This window comes from Larimichthys crocea, chromosome XXIII (genome assembly GCF_000972845.2).
Source record: "Larimichthys crocea isolate SSNF chromosome XXIII, L_crocea_2.0, whole genome shotgun sequence".
NCBI lineage: Eukaryota > Metazoa > Chordata > Actinopteri > Sciaenidae > Larimichthys > Larimichthys crocea.
This window is the reverse complement of record NC_040033.1, coordinates 12538872-12560594: the sequence shown is the minus strand read 5'-3', so window position 1 is coordinate 12560594 and position 21723 is coordinate 12538872. Positions and strand designations below refer to the sequence as shown.

Here is a 21723-nt window from a genome sequence, read left to right as displayed (position 1 = left end):
TCACTCACAGGGGCCTTTTTTTTAAAATGATAGTTTAACATAAATAATATTTTGAAATTTTACTACTACTATTTTATTTTAATAAAAGGATCTGTCATCACACACACACACACACACACACACACACACACACACACACACACACACACACACACACAGAAAAGCTGAAGAACTGCAGGGGAACCCAGACTTTAGATTCCTTTTGGATTCCTGTGCTACTTCAAATGTGGACAACTCAAGTGCTCGACATTAAACACCGCTTAATCTGTATGCATTGATGTGGGCTGAGCCAGTCTACGTCTTTAATAAAGCGAGTTGGAGGAGGAATGCCCCCCACCACCCCCGCCCAGAACCAAAGGAAAACTGTCCATAGACCTTCCATAGCCTTTCTCTACAAGCCTGACTCCTCTCCACTTGCTCGCCTGTCCACCAGTCTCACTCAGCAAAAAAAAACAAAAAAAAAAACACCACCTCTCTTTCTTTTTCTAAAGCTCCGAATCAAACCCGGAGTTATCTGAGGTCATTTTCAGCCAGATTTCTGTAAATTTGACACCACCTCTCCTCGCTCTCCACCCATCCTCTTTATCACAGCAGCGGCATTTCCGCTGAGTCTGACTTCAGGACATGCGAGCAAAGCTGAGGTCTGGGGATGTGTCTCTAAAGACCTGACTGTGTGAAAGAAAAAAAAAAATGTACATACTGTGTAAAAAAGGGACAAAAAGAAAAAAAAAGTACCAGAAAAAAAAAAGGATGATTTTCAAAACAAGGTCGTGTATATTTCAGGAGACCGTGTTTTGATCATTTGCACTCGGTGTATTGTTTAATGAATGTCGCCCTGTGTAGAATTTCACCTGTGTTTATGAATTATTATTATTAGGTTTTTAGATAATTATTTATGTCAACACTTTTCCCCAAAGGAACTGAGTGAAGGAACGTTTGTTTTTTTTGTTTTTGTTTTTTTTCTTTTCTTATTAAGTGATTGTAAGTTTCCTGGTTTAATAATGCTAATTTGAATAAATTACATTGGTAAAATGAGTTATCTTTTATTATTTCAAATTCCTTTAGGACTGACATAGGCCTAAAAAAATAAATACCAGGAAAAATAAACAATGTGAAATAGAATATTATAGAACTATTAATAAAAGGTGTTATGAAGAAAACGTGTTTTCTGTCTTAAATTGGAGATTTATTTATTTTATTTTGTTATTTAGCATAACTAATTTGTATATTTACCACTAAATAGCCCACTTGGATTTGTGTGGAACAGCTCATCTGGTGTTTAAAGGATAAAAAAAAAAAAAACGGATTTGATGAGGCGCACAGCTCCACCTGAAGATCTATTTTTACGCGTAATCCAGCGCGCTGCGTGCGTCTATCCTCTTCAGTGGAGTTGACAAAATACTGACCATATATTCATGAGCTTAATCCCCCCCAACATGTGAGACGCGCGACAAAAGGCGAGGGGTTTTCAATTAGATCACCCACTTTATCTGGGGGGGCCCCCGTCACAAAACTTCCTTTAAAACCCTGTAAAGGCGCTAAATTGGTCTTAACATCTGTAATGCCGTGTCGATGGAAGCGAGTCCCCTTTGTCATTAATGAAGTAACAAACCACTTCATCAAACGGCTTTCACACACACACACCTCGCAGAGTTAATTCCCCTAGATCCCCCCCCTCTCCATCCATCCATCCAACACCCACCCCTCTCTCTCCATTGGATCCCACTAGTAATGCAGGACTATTACAGCAATCAATGGTTATTCTCCTCCGTTTGACCCATCTATGGTGCCCGACCAAATCGCGTGAAATTACCCTGCGGATTAATGTAGTCCCCCCTTCTCCCTCTTCTCTTTTTTTTATTTTTATTGTCTGTATCTGTGGAAGAAAACCCTCTTAGTCCCTTCCAGAGGTCTTGTTTTACAGGTCCTGCAGGTCTTTACACCTGTTAATCACTCAATTTAGTCCAAATAAGCAGGAATTAGATCCGATAAGAGAGATTTCTGTGCGTAAATGTACCCAAAACACAATCACCCAAAGTCGTCTATCTGCTTCCTTGGAGCATAATGCAAGAAAACCCAATTTTCTCCTGTGTGTCAAAACCATCATCCACAAGCTCTATGTTTTTTTTTAAATTCCTATTCTTCTGCTAAAGCTCACTGAAGCGTGTGTGTTTTTTTTCCCTGTATGGCCCTATAGAGTTTTGATGAGATTGTCCGGGGGGGTTTTAATCTTATTGTGAATATAACTAATGAATGGCAAACCAATTTGTCCCTAATATCTGGGGAATGCCGGGAGGCGGATGACCTGCTGGGATCGAGGCTTAAACTTTCTTTTGCAGCGCAAAAAGGCGAGAAAATTGAAATGCTGTCACAGTGCAATAGCTCTGGATTTATAAAGTCACACTTGTTGGATGTGTGCTCTTTCATTCAAGACACAGGGCCTGTATTTGGGATTAGACCCATGAGGTTTCTTGTTGCATGAATGATCATGATGAATGTTGATATATATATATATAAAAAGAGGTGGTGAATACAGCTCAATCATGCGGTGTTTTTTTTTTTTTTTTGCAAATTGGCTGCAAAAAAAAAAAATCTACATGATTTGGTAGATTGTGTCAATCCACTGGGCCTTAATGCTCCTGTATTCTCGCAGGTTAAATCCAGGTGTCCAAGAAAAAATGTCCTCCCACTGACTTGTCGTGCCCATTTTCATCACCGCCATTTCCCCCAGCTGCTGGACTTGATTTGGCCCCGTGATTTTGGATTCTCCCGGGGCCTCGTTGCTCCCACCACGTCCCTTTCCCTGAGAGAATAGGCCCAATCACTCCACAGCCTCAGCCGGATCAGTCCTCACTCAGTCCCCGGGAGAGGAGCTCTAAAAGGCGCTTTGATGAACAGCCTATTCTGCCCCCCCACCCCACACACACACACCACCACCACCTCCATCACCATCACCACCTCCCCATCCCCTCTCCTCCTCCACCTCCCACCCCAGGCGGAGAAACGGCCCCGATGAAAAGACCTGAATAGCAGGGCCATGGCACTCCGGCTCCCCTCTCGGATCGCCCCTTAATTCCCCCGTCTCTCTTGCTCTCATCCAATTAGCTCAGTGTATTAAGCGGTTTATCGTCTCATAACCGCCCTTTCAGCTCCAACAAGGGGGACACTTTGCAATAGGACCGGCTCTCCTTTTGACACCCTCTCTGGTGCTTGTATGTTCCACCGCGCTATGAATAACAGGGACAGAATAGGGGACTAATTCCCTCATCAAAGCCTACCTTGTCCATCGCTGGTCAAAACGACAAGCAATAAAGCTTAACACGACAATACAAAGAGACTTGTTCGACCTTATTAGCTTAGCAGGGTCGAATTAATGCAGAGGGACTCAATTTGACTGGTTTTTAGTCCAAACTGGGGGGGAGACAAAATGAGGCTCCCTCTCTCTCACTCTTACTTGAAAAACCTGCAGCAACCTTGCAAGGCAGTGGGAATATAGCAGGCCTGTGCATGTGAGCTTCAGTTGATTAAATCCAGTAGAAAACAAGCAAAGCGACTGTGGGAGAAGTAGTCAGATCTGATGTGATTTAATAAATATGTAAAGTTATGAGCTTGAAATGCACCAAGACACTTTTTTTTCCCTCCTCCCTCTCTCTTTCTCTCTCACACACACACACAGCATGTTCTATCCATTGCATAGTGAATCATGGTTTAAGTGTTCAGCCCACTTAAGGTTGCCTTCACAAGTCACAGTGGTTTGAAGTGATTTGTGAGGCGTGCAGTGTTTATGGAAATGCACACAGGAGGATGGAGTTAAAAAAAAAAAAAAAAAAAAGTCGACTGTATTAAACACAAAAGGAGAATTCTTGGGAGGAAAATGGTGAAAACACTTGATGTGGTGAGTTAGACTGAACTTTCACTGCAGCCGAGGTAATGCATACTGTATTTACAGAGCGTGGACTGTATCGGTGCAATGACACGTTTCGTTCAATTTTGGAATCAATGTATTAAAAAAAACCAAGTCGATATGATGTGCCGATTTCCCACAGAATGCAGCACATCACGACACTGCAATATAAAATATGTTACATGGTTTTAGCCTTATTGGCAACTCCCATAAGAACTCATTGAAAACTCTCTTTGACTTCATTTCTGCTGAATAATCGACTTCTGTTGATTTCCAAACTCACAGATCTTTGTACTCAAAAGGTGATTTTCCGTATTAGACTTTTTGTCAACAAACACCATGAAAAGATCTCAACACTCCTCTGCATGTCTGTGTCCCCAAACCCATTCACACCATCTGAACCTGCAAGTCTCTTCGAAGTAGTTTAGAAAAGATGTGTTCTTCAGACATCGTCCCAAAGGTTTCACATTGAATTCAACATGCTATCATATCCATCCTTCACGGACAGAGGATAGACTCCCCAGAGAGGTCTCTACAGACATCTCAAGGTACATTTTCATGCAGATCTTAGTGTTTAATATGACATTATCTCTTCATTATGAAGGATTTCTTATATTTATGTCTTTTATTATGTTTCCCTTTTTGTTTCTCTGTTTAGTTATTTATTTTCTGTTGGGTTTTTTTATGTGTGGAGAATATTTGGAAAAAATAAATCACAAATATGTAATTTTATTTGTAAAATAAGACTAGGTGATTTTGTTTAATAGTTGGATGATGTAGTTTTTAGGAAATGTTACTCAAACTGGTAATAATGGAGCAATGCTTGCTTGGTGGGAACTGTTGGCTCTAAATATTATAAAGACCTATCCTATATTGAAAGTGTCACAAGATAACTTTTGATTTATATGAGAAAAATTGAAATTTTAAATCTGTTTTCAGCTGCAGGATGATGTATGTTGGATCAAATTAGGAACTTGTCACCCGGTTCAACAGTGTGGCTCATTGATGCGTTTTTAATTTAAGTCTTTGGACAATAATGGAGGCCTATGACACAGAGGGATAAAGTCAGGCTTTGTCTACACAGGCAGAACTTCATCAACTCATTGTTGGTTTTTGTGTTTTTGTGGGATTTGTTGAGTTTAAGAAAAATTCAGAAAATCCTCAGACCTAGTATTTAAATATGGTTTTATTTACCCAACAGACATGAAATGTGTGTTTTTGTCACTTTTACCCATTTTGTTTTCTAATAAACTTCCAAGGCATGTTTGTTGTGTCATATCGTGCAGTGGTGACAGGAAACAGGATATCCGTCCACCCATTTCTGTCACCCTCCCACACTGCAAATAAAACAAGACTAACATCGGATCCATTTATTTTTTTATTGAGGTTTTAGTATCAAAAAAAGGTTATTAACAATATGAAAATAACCCAATATGAATTATTCTGGTCATTACAAACAAAACAAACAAAAAAATCATTACAAAAACCCACCTGAGCAACACAACTCGGATACATAGAAAATTACAGGCATTAAAACACTCTGCAGAGGAGGGAGGGTAGAAGAAGATGAAGAAGAGTGAAAGGGATGAAATGACAGTTAAACAGAGGCGGTGGAGGAGATCAGCTGTTCGATACGGAGACAAAAGAGCGACGGAGCAGCAGAACGTGTGGCCTCCCTCACCCACGTCACTCCCTGCATCCTCCTTACTTCTTTCTTTCATCCTCCTGATCTCACTCACACACACACTCTCTCTCACACACACAGAGGGGACCACACACTCGGGATGAATGGTGGTAATCAGAACAAGTGTCCGATCGCTGCAGGCATCCAGTGGTCTTAGTGGCCGGGGTCACTATCATTGGCTAATTAGCGGCTTTTGGAGTATACTGGCTGCACTGAGGATAAGTCATTTTTCTCCCCTCACACACACACACACACATCTGGGCACACACATACACACACATACACATACAATAGACTGTAATTTAGGTATGATTGCTACTCCCCCTTTACCATACAGAGTCAGGGTGATAGGGTCAAGTCACAAGTGTCTATGTGAAGAAACCAGAGAAGGGAAAAGGTGTGATTGGGTTTTTAAGTCATATAACAAGCCCATTAGGTTCAGGGAGATGATATGGGGTTTTAGGAGGTCGAAGCCTAAACTGACCAATCCTGCTATATTCAGAAACCAGTAACAGAGAAACCAGATGCAGGTGAACGTGCACATTTGACTGAGATGTTGGAGCTTCTCTGCGGCGGCGTCTTTACAGTCGTGTGTGTGTTGTTTTACTTGATGGAGGAGAAGGCCTGGAAGAGTTTAGCCAGGTTAATCTCCGAGTAGCCGCTGGTAGCCAACGCTTTGTCTGGCACTTCCTTCAGCCTCCGATACACTTTTTCTTCTCTGTTCCAAGTCTTTGTACGACCTGGAGTTGAAGGAAGGAAAGAAAAGAAGTGTTAGTGTTGCTAGAGCTCAACGGAAGATCAGCCAGTTCCTCAGCTGCATCAAAGTCAATACTATAGGCGTCTGCGATGTGTGCATATCAAACTGGTGAATGATTCGCTAAAGATGACTCTCACCTCTATCCATCCCTATGATTAGGTTCTGCAGAGTTCTGCTGGAAGAGGAGCGGCTTTGCCGGCTTTGTCTCGTTGCTAATAAACACGGAGAGCGTTTAACTGAAGAGCTAACAGATCCAATGTTATCCTGCCAGTAATACTATCACTTTGAGGGCCGGGAGGGGCATCGCAGAATTGGACTGAGGGGGGTCGATGGCAGCGTGTGCACACACACAGGATCATAAGATCGATAGAAAAGCCCAATGAGAGCATGAAGTCAATATCTTGTTCCTTTTATCCCTTCAGGTGGGCCGTAATAAGACCAGAGAGAAGACAGAGAGCTGCTCTCCTGGGCAGGGTGGCCACCAAAACCAAATCTTTACAATATTATACCAAGCATCAAGTGTAGATGAAGTATCATGAAACCAAGTAATAACACGCTATCAAACCAAAGAGTGTGGCGAGCTGCATCACGAATAATGGTGCGATGACTGGAGCTTGTGGTGAAGAAGCAGGGACGTGGAAACGAGAGAAGTTTTGTCTGCAACTGATCCGATTTGACAAGATTCTTCTAGTTTCTTTCATTGTACATGAATTAAGTTTTTCTTCCGTCAACAGCTCCATGAGCATATACATAAAAAAAACATGGCCAATCAAATTGCTGATCAACGGGCTCTTCTTTTGTAAACGATAGTCAAATTTAAAATGTCAATAGATCAAACATACGAATCGAAAAAAATAAGAAACCCAATGCGTAAAAATCATACAAACGTCTAAATATTTATCCCCAGTTATGTTCAAATATCTGTTAACAGTAATGTTTGTCTCTCTGAATGTTGCTGATGAAGGACAGAATATTTCAACTGAAGTGAGTTAAAGTGATCGTGATAGTGTGCTGAAGGTTTGCTTCCTTGAGAGAATGAATACTATCGTTCTTCTGATTATGGCTGCAACTGGAGTCGCAACAATTAGTCGATCGACAGAACTCTAATCGGCAACTGTTCTGACGATCGATCAATCATTTGAGTCTTTTTTATTTTAAGTTAAAATGAAAATCACTAGTTGTTGCTTCTTAAAATGAGAAGCTGGAACTGAAACTGAAGGGTTCGATGAATAAATAATTGACTGTCAAAATCGGTGCAGATTAATTCTTTTTCCATCGAGGGATTCGATTAATAAACAGTCATTATGGCTTTTAATGAAAGTGTTTTACTATGAGCAAACAAATTAAAAACTTAGTGACACACACACACAGTCACGGTCCATATGGTCAGTTGTCATGTCCTCGCCTATCTCCTGTCTCGTCCTTCCTGCCTGCTGCATTAGTGGCTGCTGGATAAATACCAGTCCACTGACTGCCCAAGGGAACAAAGGTTAGATACACAGAGATATACAGTGAGGCGCTCACACACAAGCACACACACGGTAGTTAAACACTTAAAAAGCGCACTAACTCACAGTCATGGCGACTAAAAAACATCTATGTGACAAACAGTAATCTCACACACACACACACACACAGAAGATGGTGTGGTTGACTTAAACGGCAGCGGCAACGTTTACCAGATAATCCTCATGTTAGCAAGGACAGGGACGGAGGGAGAAAAGGGGAGAGGAGAGGCAGAGAGAGACAAACTAGTCTATTTATCTGGGGAATAGAAGGAGGGTGATGATGCATGATCAAGCGAAAGCAATCATGTCATCATTTCTGAAAGGTAGGAGAAAATAATTCTCCCCCCTCCTCCTCCTCCTCCTGTTCTCTTTCCTCCCCCTTCCTCACTCCTTCCCCAGTTTCCACCTCAATCACTGTGTGGCGAACAGATAAAAGAATGATTTGAGAGTCACCGAGAGGAAAAGAAAGAGGGAGAGACCTTGCTGCAAGTCGGGAGCACAGTGGGGAGTGTAGTTCAAATAAATAGCCTCCCTTAAAGAGCGAGTGTGGAGGCAGAAAGAGAAGAAGAGCGGGGAGATGGCGCTGCTGGGAAGGCCCGGAGGAGCGAAATAACATGAGCGATGGATAGAAATCATACTGTACACACACATGCGTAGCTTTAGATGCTTAAAAACTTTGCCTAATTGATCGCATTAGACATCGCCTCTCTTCCTTACACACACATCCGCGCGGACTACCAACACACACGCGCTCACTGTGAGTGTATCAGGGGTTATCTTTGCTCTAACTAGGTGTTGTCACACACTCGCGCATACTCTGGCGGTGCTGGGCACGAGTAGATCGGGGCTCTGCACGCTCTAACTAGGTGTAAATACAATAACAAGCCTGTAATTAAGTGAGCATGATGAAGTTAATGGAGATCGGCCATTCCGTCGGCCGCCTCCATGAATATTCTATTAGGCTGGTGGCGACGGGCAGCTGGAATAGCAGTTAATTTAATCACCACTCGGAGCACAGGGAAACTTCTTTGTGTGAGTGTAATTGCACAGAATGAATAATTGATTTGACAATCGCACCCGCGGATTTTGCCACCCCGCTTTGTATCGCCGGAGAAAGGGAGGGGAGCGTGGAGGATGAAGAAAGAGAGAGCGCGAGAGAGAGAGAGAGAGAGAGAGAGGGGAAGAAAATGGAAAGAGGATGAGATGGACAGGGAGAGAGGAGGAAAAGAGGAGAAGAAGACAGAGCGGGAGAGGGAAAAGGAGTGGGAGGGTAGAAGAGGCGCAAACGCAGAGTGCTGAGAGGTGGCACGGAAGCTGTCGGTAAATGGATCATTAGAAAAGCGCAGCTCAAGGACAATTTATATTTTATCAATGCGGCAAAATTACATTATTGCTCACACACGCAATCATACTGCCCACACTCAAGACTGAGACCCAGAGGGGAGGGGTGATGGAGGGAAGAGAAAGGCAACAGTTAGACACAGAGAGAGAGAGAGAGAGAGAGAGAGAGAGAGAGAGAGAGAGAGAGAGAGAGGGAGGGAGATTAAAAAAAAGGGAGAGCAGGGGAGATGGAGAGAAGCAAAGTGACATGAAATGATTTGATAGTCATTGATACGGGATGTTCCCGGCCTAGGAACGGACAGCATGTTTCTTTTCCATAGAGTGTGCGCCTCTATGTGTGTATAATCTATTAGAGATCTCCTGCAGAGGACGAAATTACCTCCATGTTTTACTCAGTCGCAGCAATCAGGCACAAAAAATGCAATGTACATGTAGATAAGGCAGACACTGCTTTGCAAAGGTGCACACAGGCGCGCTTGCAGCACTGCGGCGTGCATACACACATTCAAGCTGATCAAATTACATTCAGCTTTGACTCAGAGCTCTTTTGTGTAAAGCTATTTTACTTTAATGTGCTTTATTGTGCGAGTTCAGTACACAAGTAAATATACACATTCAGACTTTTCTGAATGGCTGGACGAGCCACAAATACCCAGGTATCATCTAAACAATGCGGCTGAAGACATAATGTACTACTATAATACTCTATACTGTTACTGGCAAATTCTATAAAAATCAATAAGCAGCCAGCGTCTGTCGTCTTTGAGACTTCCTCTACCTGTTTGTGTTCCTCAGGGCATTTTCAAACCTAAGCAGTCCAGCTGAAGAGGACATATGGTGTGAGTAATTCAGGCAGGTCTGAAGCCAACGGGCCAAAATAAACATCACGAGACCCTTTACAGGAAGTAGTCGTGGTCCAAGTCAAAGACAAATCCTGGATGGGTCTCTTTGTGGTGTAGGAACGTTGATATGACCTCGATCTGACTCAGCTCCATTCTTTCCTACTCCAGATGCAATTCTTTTAAGACAAGACAAATCATCCATATATGGGCACTGCAGATTTTAGCTGACATTAGTCAAAAAAGGATCTTTATAAAGGTTGACAGTTGGTAGTAATATAACTGACCATCTGAGTTGGCTTTGGTGGCATGTAGAATCCAAAAGCTATCTCCTAAAAATTATTTAGCTTCGTATTTGTTTTTTTTTAAAACATTCACCTACATACAGATGTAGATACCTGTTTGGAAAGATGAGCCAAATTGTATCAAGTTGCTAATCGGTCTGCAGAGGAAATCTCAGCCTGGATATCCGCTTTTTTTTTAAAGTTATTTTTAGAAACATTAGTCGTTGCACCCAGAGGCTAAATAGTCTTCAGACGATAGTCAATAGGTTCTGAGACTGAACAAGAGGAAATGATGCGTTTGTTGGGGACTATTTGCAGGTGTGGATTAATACACACTCGGTGAGTTAGAAAGTATTTAAAGCAGCAGGATGGTTTTTGTAAGATTAACTCAAAATAAACTACAGTGTCCAGGTTTATCGTGATTAATGAACATGTCAGCTGGCGCAACAGTGCAGCTCAGTGTGTTTTTAGAAGTTTAGACAATGGTATGTCTTTATTTCTGTATCACAAATCCAATACCACGACCACTGATGGCCAGAATTAACTGCTTATGATCATAAATGGTGGACAAAGTCAGCATAAAGTCTAACCAGCTACTTACATTCACTAAACAGCACCAGGACCACCGGAAAGACACAAAGGTGTAATGATCTACATACAAACATTGCTCATAAATCTCTATAGGTATGCAAGCACACACTCCCACAGGGACAACACTCACAACAGAGAGGAGTAGGGTGTATAGGATTGTATGTCTCTGCCCTGTAATCTGAGCAGTGTGGCCCCTGGGTGTGTAATGCAGTAATATGTGGTATTACTGCCCCAGGACAGAGGGATAACACCATAAACCTATATTTTATAGCAGCATGAGTATGTGTATACATGTATCCTCCTTCATTTCAGGGAAGCAGTGGTGTGAGTGTGTGATCATTTGGTGGAGTCGCTGTTGCTTGACGAGATTAACTGAGTCTGTCAGATTATGAATATTTAGGCAACAGAGTCCGAAATCGGCAATAAATAAACCCTTCTGAATTATTAAATTAATAAACATTTTGTTCAGTTACGGTTGGCTTTGGGAGCTATGATGGATTTAACTGTAACTTTAGATGTGCTACACCACTTTGCAATCACTCTGCAAACAATCACCAATATAACTGAGTCTGCTGTTAAAGAATAATTTGCTTTGCAAAACGTTGAAATGCAGCTTGCATCGGTCCGGTATTGCTAAACATTTTCACTGTGATATCAAGTCAGTGGGCTTCTTGTTGTGAATGTTAAATCTGCAGAGTGCTGGGCGGTGCTGAACACTGGTTGCAGAACAGTACAGGGTGTTTCAGCCGGGATGCAGTCGCATATTCTGTGTTAGAAAACAGATTTTGGGGACGACGTGGGGGAGAGTGGCGGTAACCATCAAGCAGGGAGGGGGATGATTTGATGGACTGGCAACTCAGAGAAACAGGAGAGTGAGTAGCTACTTGAACAAGTAAACACGATGGTGTCTGGACACGGAGTGGTGGTTAAAAACCGCACTGCTGGTGGATGACCCAATACCCCAGAGTGTCCTCTAATCTGTGACTTTTTTTTTTGCTTGTAGCTTAAACAAGTAAAATATTATTACACTACACTATTAATGAGCTTTGGCAATTGATACGTGGAAGAAGTCAAAAAGTGCGTATTAAAAAAAGGTGTAGATGTCAACCTGAGGGTGGGGAACCTCAACAGGTTCCAAGATATGTCAGAGGATCACAAACTGCGTAACAGGATAGCACAAGCAGCACAAAATTATGTTGATACTCCTCTTTAATCTTTGCTGTCTGTATGGAATGGTTGGATAGTTTGACTTCCTTAAGTCTGATGAAGTTTGGGAAGGCTTTTTTTCCACTCTTATGCACTGGGGAGCCAAAATCACCCATTGGGAGAGATTATGTAACCTGAAACAACGTGTCACAAATAGATATAACTTCATATTTAAGTGTGTCAAACCCAAAATGTTGGCCAACAGTGGTTTACGGTATAGTTTACAAAGTGTGTCTGATTTTGAAATAGTAAGCAGACAGACAAAAACATGTGACGCTGGTGTCATTCAACAAAATGTTTGTGTCCGTCACAGGACAAGATGTCAAAACGCTCTACGACTGTGCATCATGTGTTTTACTTTCTACATGTATCTACAGTAAACTGTGAGCACACGTTTATAATGCTTTGCCATCAAGTATTGAATGTACTGTATTGTATTGCGAGGCTGAAACTCGGGAAGAGAAAGCCCGGTGCGGATCAAAAACACTGCAAAGCACGGGAACATAAAGAAAGGAGGAGAGGTGAGAATTGATTGGCAATGATTTCTTGCATCTGGGCAAAGACAGAAAGAAAAGAAAGCAAAAATGGAGGCTATAATCATGTTAGTACTCTTTCCCTCTCCCCCCTCCTCTACACTGGCCCAATCCCTCTATTTCAGCTCCCTCCATCTTCTGAGTGGTCATCTGTTGATTACACGTTATATTTACCTCTGCTGTCTCACTCTTTCGCTGCCTCGCTCGGGTCCTGGCTGGCACACACACTCGCAGCATTCAGGCATACATACATAAATAACATACATACATAAATATTTAATCAAATAAATAAATCACTCGGCCCAGCGGCCCTTTCTAATCAAGTGACATCAATCAGGGAGAACTATGGGTAAAGAGGCCCTGTGGCTGACGCCTACTGAGCGCGCCCAGAGCGCTGGAGTAGCATCTATTTGAGTCCAAGGGGGGAAATATACGCTCCATGTCCCATTATAGGAGAAGGGCTATCCTTTCGTCAGCGCGCCCATTACTCCCCCTATCATTTCCCCAAATCTAAAACCTGTTTTCAATCAACACAGCCAAACGAGTGCCTGTCCAAGAGTGGGAAAGGGGGAGAGAGGGAGAGAGAGAGAGAGAGGGAGAGAGAGAAAGGAGAGAGAGAGAGCAAAGGAGAGAAAGCGGTAGAGATGGACAGTGAGGGTAGGGGTAGAGGGAGAGCGATCGAGGACTCTTTCCTTCTTTCTTCCAGTGATTGGAGCGTTTTGCATTCTGTATGTGTGTGTGATTGAATCCGTCTCCTAAATTAGGGCTGTCGACTCGAGGAGCTGAATGTCCTTAACCCCCCTCCCCATATCCAATGCCCATCCTCCGCTACTTGTGTGCGTGCATGTGTGCGCGCGCGCATGTGTGTCACACATCATTGGTGAATACTGTAAGTGTAGCCTGGGTAAAGGGTTTACGTTGAGCCATTGATTGCTAATGCTATGTTGTATGTGTGTTTGGGAGGAAGCATTGTTAGGACATCAAAATTCAAACTTCAACAGCCGTTCTAGTAAGTTGATTTCTGTTCCAAAAGGCGGTACTGTTGAATAATAAAAACAGTCAAAAGAAAAGGAAAAAAAAAAACATTTTAATTTTAAAAAAAAGCTGACCCGTTTTCACAACCACCGCTGCACAAAACTTTAAAAATGAGTCTTGTGAGCAACCGAAAAACACTTTTGAAAGTTAGGTACACGATCGTAACAAGCACCATAGAGTATGTGTGTGTGCATAGTCTTACTTCTCTCTTCAGGCGGTAGTACTTTGGCGACTGCATACTCCCAATCAAAGATGAACCTGTAGAAGCAGAGCTGGTTGTATAGGGCCTTCTCGGAGTACTGTAGAGCAAACACACAGACCAACGCTGATTAAAACGCTGATGTGTCGACAAAAACACAAAAAGGGAACAAGATCTAAAGTACAATCTGATGAATGTTGTGGCAAAAATGTTGCTTTGTTGGTAAGGTAACACAAGGATAGCTGTAGTGGAGTTTGTAGCCCACTTTGGCCGGACATCATTGGTACCAATCCGGATCCGTAAGTATCCGATTGGTTATAAAATGGCTGAAAACGCCATGATGGCGGTATCAGTATTGGTATCAGGGCATATATATCTCTTGTTTTCTGTCAGCCTGCTAGTGTTGCAAGCGCGGCTTTCCATAATGACAGCTGGCTCTAGACTGCGAGCGTTTTCCTGCATATAAGGGTAGAAATTAGAGTGTTTGAATGTGAAACAATTATGTTATTACCCTGGTGACTGAGTCTGTTCTGACACCCGGGTTGGCATCGTTCAGTCACACCAGACGTGAGCTTTTAGAGTTTGGATCAGGTAGCTCGTGAAACATTTAAAAAAGCTACAGCTGTTCAGTATATCACACCTTTAATCGACATGTAGGTACATGTGAGCGTCGGATCAGACTGTGGAGATACCCGATAATGAAGGATTTGAATTGAGGCCAATGCTTTCAGATTGTAACACTACTATAGACAATCTATAAATCTTCTAATATGTATCATCACAGCCTACACATTACTAGCCTAAAAAAAGTCAAACCTTTGCAGATTTCAGCTTGACAAAGGTAAAAAACTGCTTCCTTTCTTATCTTATTCGATAGAACACTAAGATCTTTGGGTTTTAGCCCATTAGCTGGATGTCTCACATTTTATAAGGGAAACACTGAATTTGTAGATTACTCAGTAATGAAAATAATCTCTAACTCAGGTCTAAACGCATGAACACTCACAAATGTGGAATAATCATAGTAATAGTGATAATTTTTCTGTTTTTCCCATTCCGCTGATGTGTGAACGCATTACTCTCTTCTCTCTATTCAAACTCCCTTTGACCTCAACACATACGGTATGTCACCACCTGCATGAGACACTTAACTCAACAACAAAGCCACTCATCCATTTTATTTCCTGTCTATATAAATGAGTTATTAATCCCCTTTATTTTAGTCTAATGAGACAGGAGAGTCGAGATCATGACACGGCACAAAAAAGCTGCCCAAAACAGACGAATAAATCCTGTTTGCCAGTTTGAGAAACAGGTAGAGTGAGCGTGACTCTACAAATGTGCTCCCCGCTCATTCGAGTCTACCTCCCTGAAAACATCTCCCTTCCTCTGTGTGACACAGTAAAGCAAGAAAACTAATTTGCTTGCTTTGTTAATCTCCACTGCAATTAACTGGAGCCACACAACAGCCTGCCAGAGGGAAAGACAGAGAGAGGGAGAGAGAGAGAGAGAGAGCGAGAGAGAGACGTAGAGGATGAGCAAGACGAGAGGTGGGAGGGAAAGAGAGAAGGGAAAAAAGAGCGAAAGAGAAAGGGTACAGATACAGAAAAAAGTGAGAGATGGAGAGAATCTGAGACAGTGAGGAAGAGAGAGAGAGAAAGAAAAGAGGGGATCAGGCCTGAAATACCCTCCCTCATAATAGTTTGTTGTGATAAGCCATTGTGAGAGAGGCATGCGAACAGCCGAGGCTGTCAATTTGATTAGCCATTATACTGCATGTTTAATTGCAGTTATTGGCTCGTCATTTCCCTGCTACGCTGGAGAGGGCACACTAAGCCCCGACCCCACACTGCCATCAGGTGTGCGCCGAGTGCTTTATTATTACCACAAGGAAGAATCCCTTGACAATTCCTGTGTGTCAGTGTCTGTGTGTGCGAGAGTGAGTGACTGAAGTGTGTTTGTGTGTGCCTATTATACCTGCCAATCGGCAAGGTGCGTAATTGTAATTTCAGTTTTTACTGCTGTGGCATAATCAAGTGGCAAGAGTATCTAATGCAACTAAATGCAAACTATGTGATGTGTGTGTGTGTGTGTGTGTGTGTGTGTGCGTGTGTGCGTGTGTGTGTGTGTGTGTGTGTGTGCGTATATGTGTTTAATGGCTTTCTATGGCTTGCCCACATGGCACGCACAGCTGTTGACCGTTGATGCACTGCCTAGTCAACAACCAAACCATGCACATCCCATAATGGAGCCTCGGTTACGGTTGCCAAGGTTGAACAAGCTCGGACGGCACAAACACGGCACACCACTTCTTCCTCTTGAAAATAAAACACACACACACGGACGGACACACACACACACACTCAAACAATATAATGCTGATTGTGGGCGGGCCAGTCGCTACATACTGATTGACTGACAGGTGTCAGAAAGGCGTGGCTAAAATGTTACAGGGTGGTTATTGAATTTAGGGCCCCTCAACCCCACCTCACTCTCTCTCTCTCTAACACACACACACACACACACACACACACACACACACACACGCACACACACGCACACACACACACACACTGCAACACACACACGCCTACCTCGTCATTCAGCTCGGCGCTTTGTTCCTGCACTGACACCATTTCAATTTGCTCCACAAATCTGCAGCATTTTCAGCCTGACTGCCTAAGGAGCAAACCAGCTGTGAAATTGCCTCTCTCCCGGGAGCGTAGGACCCCCCAGCCCCCACCTCGTACCCCTTGCTCCTTTGCCTCCCTCTTCCCCCGATTGACTCCCCCCCCAGCCACCCAACCACCCCCCCCCCCAAAGACACACACACATCCCGCCACATGTACACATGCACAAACACTGTTCAGTTAAAAGGAAGAGGGGAAAAGTGTCTGTGTGTAAGAGAGAGAAGAAAGAGAGGAGGCAGGATGTATAGAATAAAGGAAGAAAGTGAGAAATAAGAAAAAGACGCTAAATCATACAAATTGATCCAAATCACAGAGCAACAGTCAGAAAATGGCTCGCACAACAAAACGAGCACTCAAGACTTCCCCTGAGACTTAAAAACACCTGTCTCTATCTTTTAGGGGACACACACATTCACACACACAAAGACACATCTGACCTCCAGAGAACTTTTGTGCACTATACTGCCGCTCAAGTACACCAGTGAAGCAGTTAATGAAAAGGTAGTCAGTCAGACAATGTGTGTGTGTGAGGAAAAGACAGCGCAAAAACAAAAACAGAGTTTATAGTGGATGGAAAGCGTGCAGGCTGCTGTGAAACTACAGCCATTCGATGCCACGACACGCGTATGGCTTTGGAAGAAAATATCGCAGCTGCTGTGACACACAACAAGGCCTCGGCGGCGTCACACACTTTTCTCACGTACTCGACAAAACGTGCTGTTGTAAATACTGGGGAGCGCTACACTATCTGAGCCTTCACACAACCGCAGCTGCAGAAAGAGAGAGGGAGTGAGAAAGGGAGGGAGACGGAGAGAAACAAACATACATTTTCCCTCAGCTGTGAGGCCACAAGGCTTTAAAACTCTTGAGCTTTTTAGATGCGATGAGCGTTATTGCCGGTTGTGGTAGTCACGCCGATCAGCTTCACAAGACACCATAATGAGTCAATATATGTAAATCTTTACTAGGCAAACACGGCGGGAAACAAAGGCATTTAACTGGTGCTCTCGCCCGCAAGCCTCCAACGATTCAGCACCGGTAATTTCTCCCCATTGAAAGGCATAATTGCCTGCTATTTGAAGATATTCATGCTCAATTTTTGAAATTAATTTCAATTGGAGGGAAATGTAGAAATGTCAGCTCCAGTGAAAGGGATTTGATTTCAATTATCCTCGCTCAAAGGACTGTGATTTCCAAATACACTTAAGCAAAATTATGACAAGAATTTTTGTTCGGCAAAATTCAGTGTTTAAAGAGCGATTAGGCGATAATGGGGCAGCTTTGAGCCGGCAGTGAATGCAGCCGTCTCCCTCTGAAAGGCACTCAATTATCTCTGATTGCTCCCGCTATAATGTATCAAATAGAGATACCTGCTATTGCCGTAATTTGTGTGAAAATTAACATGCTGCAATTTCCACTAGAGGGAAAAAGGGAGCTCTAATGGGCGCCTGAGCGTACATCAATAAAACGAGGGGAGAAAAAGAGGGAGACAGAAAGGGAGGGTGAGGAGGAGGAGGAGAGAAAGAGCAAGCCGAGGGAAGAGAGAGAATGAGTGTAAGAGCTAAGGAGGGAGAGAAACTGAAAAGAAAGGAGCCGGGGAAGAAAGCATTGAATAAAAAGGGGAGAAGAAAGGGAAAGTCAGGACAGAGATTTGAGACACTGTGAGAAAAAAATAGCCCATTTGAGTTAAGCGCTGTGGACGGAGGGAGAGATGAAGAGCAAGGGAGAGGGAGAGAGAGAAAGAAATTTAATTTACTGAAAATATTACAAATTGCACCTGTGCATAACTCCCCCAAATTACCAACCAATCAAGGCAGAGTGCCTATTACTCTCCCATTACATGGAGATCAGATCACGCTCTGAATCTGTGTCCAGAGAGGGAGGGAGAAAAAAGGAAGAGGCAGAGTGAGAGAGACGGATGGAGGGAGGAGAAGAGAGGAGAGGCAGCACCCACAGCGATGGTAAATGTACCATGATGCAAGCGATAAAAAAGGAGTGCGGAGTCACAAACAAGACGCTTTTTTTTTACAAAAGCTTTGGCACAAACAAGTGTTGTTGGGTTTTTTTTTTCCACACAAAGAAGAAACTCTGATTGTCTTTCTGGCTGGTGCTTATATTAGCTTGATAATCCGTGATGATACTGGCAGATAAAAAAGCATAAAGGGAACATAGCCAGAGTGATGAGTCTGGCCGGATGCACAGAAAACTGACGGAGCATCCAACAACCCCAAAAAACTTTGATTTAAAAAAAAAAAAAAACAGGAGTGGGGGCTGGTGTTCATCTTCTTCTCTGGTTGTTTGAGCTCTGCCGATCTACCAACAGCTCAAACAGCCATGAATGGCCTCTTGAGTACTTTGCATAATTGGCAGCAATTTAATATGTAAGCTGCTGGGCTATTAATCTCTGTGCACTGGCTTGATTCAGATAACAGTGAATGCTGAAAAGTCAGCGTTAGCGCTGATATAAAATCATGTTATACCAAGTCTTTGAGTGTAAAATCTCTCTTGTCTGAGGAGAGGTCAGATATGAGAGTCAGGAACATTTATTATGGTTTAAATGTCTCTCAGATGCAGCTCTTTTTGTACCTGAAGGGTCTATGTCAGTGTGAATATTAAAGACTAGTTATAAATCAATAGAACATTTCAAAACAAGTGTCAATTAATTTAAAAATCATGGGTTAGATTGTAAGTTAAATTTGTGATTTTGAGTTTAACGGCTTAAACATTTAAGCAAATTATTATGTTTAGACCAACGTACAGCTGGTATAATATAAGAAAAGACACAATACAACACTGGGGTCCATTAATAGCTTTAGTAAGCCCTCCATCAGTGCAGCAAGTAAGAAAATCAGTTGGCCTTCAAGAGCCTTTTCGTCCAGACTCCCTACATGACTGATTTTAAAGCTTGTTCTGTGCTTAAATGTCACACAAGATGAATTTACAACACCTTCACTGGATAAACATGTTCTATTTTTTGCAAACTACTTGTTATGCAATGATTTTGTTTAACTGCAACAAGGCAGTGCTGCCTACATTGTGTGCCACGTGTTTGTTTATTCAAGACCAAAGCGGCATATTGACGAGGACAGAGATCCTTCAGACAGATGGAGGCCTCCATCACAGTCCTGCTAAAACACAGGGTATAATGTAGTCAAAGGTTTATAGAAGGACAATCAAATTTGAATGAATTAAATAATACTTTAATGCATTTAATTAATCAGATCAGCAGAGATGCTCTGTGTGTTCACTGAAGCGCCTTCCATCAGTTTAGCTTTCTTCTAAAGGGTCCTGCAGTGTAAATATCAGAAGACTAATGAGTGCAATCTGAAGAGAACATGCATCAGATTTTGCCTTTTTCATATAATTTTTTCAACCAGTTTCAGTTCCTCACCTTGTAAACTTTGCTGATTAAGTTTGCCGTCTTCCTTCAATGCACATAAAAGTTAGTATGAGTACGCTACGAGAGAGCGCAGAGATCAAACGGTGTGATTGAGGAGCAGGTAAAATGAACAGAGGCTACAGGGTTGTTTTTGTTTTTTTAGCGTAGAGAAGGGGTGCATGAGTGAGCACAGAGAGTTAAATGTTTTATTCAGCCTGCAGTTTAAAGTGCCATGGCCCTCAGGCACGCCAATGGCCGCCTAAGTGGCTACAGTGACAGCAGAAATTGGCCTTCTGGTTTACAACCTGTCGCCACAGAGTCAGACACAGCAAAGCAGCCGGGGGGAGCAGATAGGAGAAGGCAAGATTTAAAAAAAAACTGACAAGAGAGAGTTAAGGCGAGGGTTGAGACAGGACTGGTAAGAATGGGAATGAAAAAAAAGATTGAACCATCAACTCAAACTGAGTGTTTCTTTTAAATCCATTGGTCAAGCTAACAAAGCGTTCATAAGTCGGCTAGAAGGACAGATGTTTTTAATGGTTTAACTACCAACCAGCTCTGAGTGACTTACAAACACATGAAGGCAGGCATCACTCACACACACACACACACACAAAAAGGGAGATTACTTTTATCCCTGTGTGTGTACATTTACAATATGTAATGTGATGCTAATGAGTAAAGATGTACAGCACATATGAGAGGGGGAGACTTCAGCTCCATAGCACCATCACCTGGACAAAATGTACACAATTCAACATCTCAACCAGAGGCCAGAGAGAGAGAGAGTGTGTGTGTGTGTGTGTGTGTGTGTGTGTGTGTGTGTGTGTGAATTCGGATATTTGTGGTTGTGTTACCTCAGGTCTGAGAGTCGCCCTGGTGCAGGCAGGGCAGATGGGTCCGTGGCGGGAGAAGGCAATAGGCAAACGTCTGGTCCTGTTCTGGCAGGCCTGGTCCTCACACACCAACCAGCCCTGAGAGAGATCAAACACTTTAGTTACAACAACTGTGACGCTTCTAAACGTTCGTAGAGCTGTAACAGATAATGAGTCGATTAATGAGACATATCTACAGAGAATTAAGTAGCAACTAATTTGCTAACTAAGGATTTGCTGCTTTTATATCTTTGCACCAAATATTTGAGGGTTTGGGATTTAGATAGAATCACTTATAAATCAAAGAATTGAACAGATATATCCTTAATGAAAACAATAAGATGACAGCTGTGTAAACTTCAGGTCATTTACTGTATCAAACTTCTGGTCATAGTTTCATCTTCAGAGCAGCCAAAACCTTTGCAGAACCCAGACTAAACACTGGAAAACTAAATATCAAGCAATAAAGTAAAAATAAAGTTTTAAGGTACTTTGCTAAACTGATTTTTCATTCCATGATTTTCAGAGCTTTTATCAAACTCCCCAAATTCCTATTACTCCGATACTCCTTTGAAATTACTTTAAATTCTAACTTTTCATCCCAGAAAACTTACTTCCTTTTATCAATAATATAGATCATTTCATCATCATCGCCTCAAGAATAACATAATTGTTTATAACACACTACTCATTTGGCGAGACGTGAGGAAATACCAGAATATTCCTCCTGTTTTCTCTTTCCGATCTCCCCTGGCTCTGAATCCAGATTTACCAGCTCAGATTAGGAGTACTGGTCTGATGGAGTGGGCATCTAAGGGCTTATCTAACTTTATGGACCTGTTGGACTCCGACTCTGTTAAACCATTTGAGCAAATCAGGGCTGATTTTAATATTTCTC

At 42.5% G+C, this 21723-nt stretch overlaps 1 protein-coding gene across 1 annotated transcript in view; it reads right to left on the bottom strand.

Annotated features, from left to right (window-relative positions):
* Positions 1-5259: 5259 nt before the first annotated feature.
* The window catches only part of pola1 (polymerase (DNA directed), alpha 1), a 52091-nt gene continuing 35627 nt past the window's right edge, over positions 5260-21723 (bottom strand). The window contains exons 35-37 of the mRNA XM_019274565.2: positions 20808-20924; positions 13885-13981; positions 5260-6328 (exon numbers count right to left, since the gene is read on the bottom strand). Of these exons, the coding sequence (XP_019130110.2) occupies positions 6192-6328; positions 13885-13981; positions 20808-20924 (351 nt within the window). The 3' untranslated portion in view covers positions 5260-6191. The remainder of the gene's footprint in view (positions 6329-13884; positions 13982-20807; positions 20925-21723) is intronic.